This window comes from Larimichthys crocea, chromosome XIII, assembly GCF_000972845.2.
Source record: "Larimichthys crocea isolate SSNF chromosome XIII, L_crocea_2.0, whole genome shotgun sequence".
Lineage (NCBI taxonomy): Eukaryota > Metazoa > Chordata > Actinopteri > Sciaenidae > Larimichthys > Larimichthys crocea.
The window spans coordinates 16,359,212-16,366,329 of NC_040023.1; the positions used below are offsets into that span (position 1 = coordinate 16,359,212).

Below are 7,118 nucleotides of genomic sequence, written 5' to 3' on the forward strand. Positions count from 1 at the left end.
CTTCAAGCCTTATTTGATAGAGACAGCTGAAGAGTGACTGGAATGTGGGGAGAGAGAGACGGGGAATGACATGCAGAGAAATGGTCATCACATTGTTCATCTTCCTGTTCTTTCTATCCTCTGTGTAAAGCGGAGCATCTCTGGATGAAGGTATGAAATCTCATATAGCCTTACAATCTCCAGAGAAGTAGTTTTGTTCAGGTAAAGCTCTTTAAATTATGGTTGGGGTCCAGTATGTTCATAGATGTCTATAAGCTGTAATATAAAAAAACAACAACATTTTTTTCTATGGCAAATGATTAAATTCTCACTTTACAGGTTTTTAATCTATCTCTTGAATTTGCAGATACTGCACTACAATGGTATCATTCAACATGTTTGTATGTACATTGTTGAAGCTACAGATGCAGGAGTAGGTTCCCATAGGTATGTTACAGTATTTCTTTGCATTATGGTGGGCAATGCAGATGTTTCGACCTTGAGCAGTGGACAGATGTTGAAGCAAATATATGCTGACAGAGGCAGTAGAGGGCGCTATGACACAAAAAGGGGGGAAAAGAAGCACATGGCTAGTGATAAATAATAAAGTATGTGCTCAGGCTGTTAAAAGAGCGAAGATTTGATAAAAATATGAATAAGAATAAAAAGAGGTTGAAATAAATCAAAATTTGCTTCCAATAATAATAATAATATTTTTTTTAAATACCACCACAGATGCAGCATTAAATGTTAGATCCCCATGTGTAAAAGGTTCAGATGGAGGTGGAGAAGGTGGAGAAGGTGAAGGAGGTGCAGCCCCTCCTCTCCCCTCCTCTCTCCTCCTCTCTCCTCTCCCCTGCCCGAAGCCAAACCCTCCCTCACCTCGACACGGTGTCTCCAGCAGCGCATCCAGGGTTCCTGCTTCACCCTCCCACCTCATCACGGGCCAGTTCGTCCAATTCAAGCCGGAAACCTCACCATGACCTCGGCGAGAGGAGCAGCGAGGATGTCTCCACCAGAAAGATATTTATAACGCCAACTTGTAAAGGTAGGTGTGTGTTTCCTGAGCTGTTGAAAGCGGTGGTTAGGCGCCCCCCCATCATGTATGGCCAGTTTGCTCTGCAGTCTTACTTTATCAGGCTGAAAGTATTGATGTGTGTCTCGGTTTTCATGGTGAAGTGTTCAGCTCTTATTACTGCACCAGACTATGTGATTTACATTAAAGCTGTCCATGTACAGTAGATGTAGTTCTTAGTTTCAGGGGATTTTTGAGGTTAGTCTAGTTCTGATTTTAGTCAAAACATTTTCCTAAAGTCAAAGTGAAAGTTATGTCTCTGTGTGTTGACTCCAGACATCACTGCTGTCCCTGGATGTCATTCAGTTTGAACAGGCTAATTACATTCTGCTTTAACTTTGTCAGACTTATTCTTATCTTTTGTTGTTTCAGTTTGTTTGTTCAGAGCTTCTTATGAAAGTAAGTGACCTACAGCCATGCAGTCTTTAATAGGATGTCAGGCATATACCACAAAACCTCAGTATATACTAATATACAACAACTGACCTAAACACCACTCAGTTTGAAGATGTGTTGAGCATGTAGAGCACTGCAGACACTGAAAATTATTAAAACACAAAGATAAAGACCTGTATGTTATCATGCCACACACATCAGCTCATCTTTAAATTTAATATCTCCTCAACAAATATACAAGCAGTCTTCTGAACGAGCCAATCGCATGATGACTTCACTTTGTTATAGCAGTTATTTAAGTCTACTCTAGTTCTCTGCTTCCTTATTACAGTAACTATAGACACACTAGACTACACTTGTAGTTCATTTGAACAGCATGCAGATATCATAGTATGCATTATGGTTGTATATTAGAAGACATTAAAAACCTGTAACGTAATTAGGGTTAGGGTTTCAGTTTGTTGAGTGGATATGATAGTAACAATAGTAGTCTTGGGGTTAATAGCATGTAATGCAGATACCAAAATACTAAATTATAATTTATTATAGTAGTATGTCAGAGGAGACCCTGTAAAATACTCTGAGGTCCCCTTAAACCCAGTTTATTACTGCGTAAAGACACAAAACAAAAAAAACAAAACAAAATAAAAGACACTTAGAGGCTTATAGGCTTTATACCTATAAATGCAGCCTGCCTTCTGAGCGGGAATATTACATACTGACTGAACTGTTGAAGAGGCAGTCTACAGTTTATCTGACAAGATTAAAAATAAACTGAAAAGTGTACTGCAGACAATACAGGAATATTGTATAGACTACAGTACATCAATGCTTGTTTTTTGTGATGTTTAAGATGTGAGGTACTTGGTGTTGCAGTTCAAAGCATTTCCTCTAAAACTTCAGCCAGACTTCAGTGACAGAGATGAAAGGAATTTTTTCCCAGAAGCCAAGAAAGGTGCTCTGATATTCAGCGTGTCCCTGAGGTTTATCACTCAGCTTTATTCCATAAGGACACTGCAGGTCTGTAGGGTTATTCACAACGTCAGCCACAGATGGAGAACGAGAGGGAGGGAGGGATGTGACATCTGAAAGACTGATGAGAGGACAGAGGTGAGAGAACATGGTAAACACCTCTCATTCCATAGTCTCCATTCGATTGATAAAGAGGCGGTATATGGTGTAGAAAGTGAGTAGAGAGCATGCAAGAAACGAAGATAGTGTGTGACAGGACAAGAGACGATGCTGGAAACTGTATCTGAAAGGTGATCGGCCCAACTCACATGGAGAGAGGCCGAGCTGCTCTTTCTCAGGAGTATTGATTGGAGGCTTGCTTCCTCGAGCCCCTGTCAGCCATCCTGTTTGTACCTTCTAGTATACACTACAACCCAGACACAAAAAGATGTATAACGCCTCGCTTCTGCACCCTCATCTCTCATCTTTCAGCCTGTTCTGCGCTGCTCTTTAGCCGAGATAAAATGCAGTGATTGAAAGCAGTTAGGTGTGTAATATTAACAGGTCAGCAGAAATGTAAAGAGAGTGTAGAGGGGACAGCGAGGAGAGGAAAAATACCGCCCCAGATCCTGACAGTGGATCTGGTCTGAGCCACCAGTCCCCAGACAATGTGTGTCACAGAGACAGATGCAGCTCTAAGCTGAATGTCATTTCCTCATTATGGCTCGAACACCAGAGATGGTCTGGTGTGTATGTGTGTGTGTGTCCTGTTGTGTAAGGGTTGTAATGCCTGATTGATTTTCACTTTCTCGCTGTGAAGTGTTTTTCAGTCCGTGAAACCAAAAAAAGGACATGACAGTGAATTGCATGCATCACTTACTACAGACTTTGTTTTTTTGTTTTTTTTTAAAGTGAACACTTTCTCTGTCTCACTTCAGTTTATGTTTCTCACTTCAACCACCTCTTCTATAACTACTAATTCTCTATGTGTGTGTCCCCCATTTCCTCACTCCTCAATCTTAAAAATTAAGGCCACTTCTCTTCTTTGTCCTTCACCTCCTCTTCTTTCCCCTGCAGACAATCCCATGGGCCATAGCAGAAGGACGCTGGCAGAGTGGAGATGTTCAGAAAGAGGCCTCCTCCAGGTAGACACACTAATCACTTGTGCTTTTAGGTAATGGGGAAGTTAGAGTTTCTCTTTGATGGGAAAGCTCTTAAGGCCCCACAGAGTCTGGGCTTTTACCTGTGTGTTAACAAGTGTTTTAAGTGACTAGACTGTAGTCAGCACTTAAACACATTATTAACACACAGGTATAAATGCACATAGGATTTATTCTAATCGAATTGTCCAGACTAGAGGCCGCCTGATACTGGATTATTTGGGTTGAAGCTGATATTAAAGAGTAAAAAATTCTGATATATAGGCTAATACTCTTTTTATATAAAAACACACATCATTGCAATGATCCGTCAAAGTAGTTATATTTTACACACAAGTGACAAAGATATGTGTAGTTTAGTTTGATAATAAACTTATAGTTAATAAGTTAATAGTTAATAAACTCCAATATTGCCTGATAACTGATATATTGGTTGTGGTAAGTTTTGAGGTGACACATGAATGCAGTCATGTGTTTAATCCACATACAGTAACGATATGTTGATAGAAACACTCATCACATTGCAGCGTTTTATAATAAATTACTTGCTCCACCTCACTTAACATATATGCAATACATTAGTAAATATCTAGACAAAGAATGTCAACACTGGTGATGGCTGAAAGGAGTGAACGGCGTAGCCATCTTCTCTGTTGATACTACCGTCACATATAAAATGCACACATATAACATGCCTCTCATGTTTCATTCAGATGTTTCAATAAATGTTTTGGTGACCAGTTCGAGTGTGGACTGGTAGCTGAAGAGGTGCCATTTTACCTCCTGGTCGCTGCAGAGGTGCTCATGAGCAAGGCGCCCACTCCTAACTATGTAGCACTCCCATCACTCTAACGTCTCTCCCTACAATTGGTGTGCATGTATGCATTTTGGGTCTGTGTGTGTGTGTGTGTAAACATTGAATATGGGATTAATAAAGTACATTTTTGAGGTAAATAAGTACATGATGTTAATTTTTATTGTTGTTGTCAAATCCGATTTTAGTGAGAATTATTAACAGGATTATTGCCAAGTGCACAGGGGACCGCAGTCGTACTTTACTTTAAGTGTAACAAGGAGGCATTGCAGGACATCAGATTTTGATTGTTAATCTCATATTTTATATACTATGCTGTCACTTTTTCTTGCACGTTAGAGACTTGACACAGTTTGGCTGATAGTCATGTTGTTCCAGGCCCGGAGGATACAATTCTGTAGAATCTTATTCATAATAACATATCAATCCATCCATCATCTGTGACTGACATGAAGGTCACTTATATATAAGATATAAATACCGTACTATAGGACTGCCAAATTACAGGTCTGACTCTTAATCTGTTATTCTGTGAAACATTTCACATTGTCACTATTTTAAAGATATGTTTTGGGCCTGGCTGTGGCGGAAATGCAAACTAGAAAGATCACCTGCAGTTTGTCTAATGTCTGCACAACGCATGATCAGGGAACGCACAAGAGAAGCGTGTGCGTGTGTGTGTGTGTGTGTGTAAGCGATCTTTTAATGTGTCGGCACGAGGCACGTCGTGCAGCACGTGCTCAGGCACCTGCTTGGCCCCGCCCATTGCAGTGCACCTTCTCCAGTTTAAAGGCGCAGGAAACTGCACTGCTGCACGAGCCACTTTGGCTCTTTACGCAGTGGGCAGCCGCTGCTCCAATCACCTCGTGCTTCGTAGATCCGAAATGGCGCCCAGCTTCCTCACGCTCAGCTGTGGGATCCCTGCAATGGGCGGTTGCCATGGTAACGCCCATCAAACTCAGACCTGGTTACGTAATGCCTACAGCGGCGGTCAGTGTTTATGTTGTGGATGAAATTTAATGCTGAGGTTGCAGACTTTGCACATGGATGCGTCAGTTGATTGATGAAGCTGCCGACGTGCAGAGTTGATAAAACACCAGTGATGCAAAAAAATTTTTAAAAAAATGCAACATTCACAATCTATATATTTAATGTGTATAATATAAATCTGAAGCAGTCCGTTTCTAGAGACAGATTCGCCGTGAAGTTGCTGACTGACCTTATTACAGAAAATGACCTCAGTGTTTTTGCGGCAGGAGGGAGAGAAAATAGAGCAAGGAATGGACTCAAGTGTGTGTGTGTGAGAGAGAGAGAGAGAGAGAGAGGGAGAGAGAGAGAGAGAGTGTGTGTGTGCGTTTGGGGAGGCAGCAACAGAGAGGCAGGGATGGGACGCTGCGCGGTTAATCCAACTTCAGCGAAGTTGGTACCCGAGCTTCATCCCAGCCGCGTCTTTGCGAAGATGTGGCGGTCATGTGTGCTTGAAACAGCGCACATCTAACCAGAATTTAGACGGCGACTGTTAGTTGTAAAGTCAAGATGACAGTACTGAAAGACATTCCGGAGAAATGGTTTCCAGTCGTTCTCCCACTGCAAAGAAAGAAACAGAAAGGACTAAATGGAGATAAAAAGAAGCGGGCAGGTACGAGTCTGTGTGAGCATTATGTCCCTGTGTTTACTGTCATCATCATCATCATCATCATCGTGGTGGTCGTCGTCATGAGGTGGTTGAGTGTATAAACAAATAAACATCATTTCCCATCCTCATCCCAACAAATCTTCATCTCACTCACCACATTATATACTTATCTCTGTGTATGTGTCATCATATTACATGTCCCACAACAAGACTGATATGGCTTTTTTGGACTGTACCACTTTGTGTCTGCTGGCATGTCTTTGATATGAACTGTCAAACAGTAGATTTAACAAGATAAATAATAACGAGAGCTGTTTTTCTTTATGTTAGTTATTCTTAATTTCGCACATTTTTCGCCAATCAGTGCTTTTCTCAATGTCACCTTTGTTTGTTTTCTGTTTTCAGCTCCAGTATTAGGACTTTGTTTGACTCAAAGTAGTTGCTCTATTTGAGCTGTTTTCCTGATGTTTACCTCCCATTATGAAACTGTGTTTACATTAGCGAGATGTGCACGTGTAAGCAAGAGTCAGAGTATGTGAATTTTGTGTAAATTAGTTAGATAATGTCCTTGTCTCTGCCGCCTGAGACGCTGATCAATCTTCCAGGCGCCAGCCTCCGCTGTAACTGCACTGCCTCGTCTGTATCCTTATTCCTTAGCTTAACTATCACAAATCACACGGCACGGATGTCCACCTTCATTTGACCTCCAGCCCATCAGTCTGTCACTGTGTTAGTCGCATCGTTTTCCAACAAATTAGATCACTGTGTTTGTGTGTGTGTGTGTGTGTGTGTGTGTGTGTGTGTGTGTATGTGCACACGCAAAACTGCAGACGGTTGCACTATCCCATTTTCATCTAATTGAATCAGCCACAGTGAGTGATGATCACTTTGGCATAGAGTCTGATCCTGATTTAGGTTTAGTCATGGCAAGGACATCAGCATTTCCCATAGCTCAGATTGACTGTGCTCTTAGATCATTATCATCATGACTTCTGTCTGTGTTCATCATGTTGTGAAAGTGTGTGTCTCTCACAGTGACAAGGAGCTCTGAACTGTGGCACGTGCCCTCACATGTCCAGTCATGGGGGGGGGGGGGGGGGGGGGGGT

The 7,118-nt window shown here is 41.6% G+C and overlaps 1 protein-coding gene across 3 annotated transcripts in view; it reads left to right on the forward strand.

Annotated features, from left to right (window-relative positions):
- The first annotated feature begins 836 nt into the window (after positions 1-836).
- The window catches only part of atp8b2 (ATPase phospholipid transporting 8B2), a 24,046-nt gene continuing 17,764 nt past the window's right edge, over positions 837-7,118 (forward strand). For 2 of the 3 annotated variants that reach the window (XR_003463657.1, XM_019271521.2), the window contains exon 1: positions 5,718-6,014. Coding sequence is in view for 2 of the 3 variants with exons in the window: in XM_019271521.2 (XP_019127066.2) it covers positions 5,912-6,014 (103 nt within the window). In the remaining variant the exon portion in view is untranslated. Of the gene's footprint in view, positions 1,028-3,478; positions 3,547-5,717; positions 6,015-7,118 lie in introns of those variants that run through there. The other variant, XM_019271530.2, reaches the window with a different exon arrangement.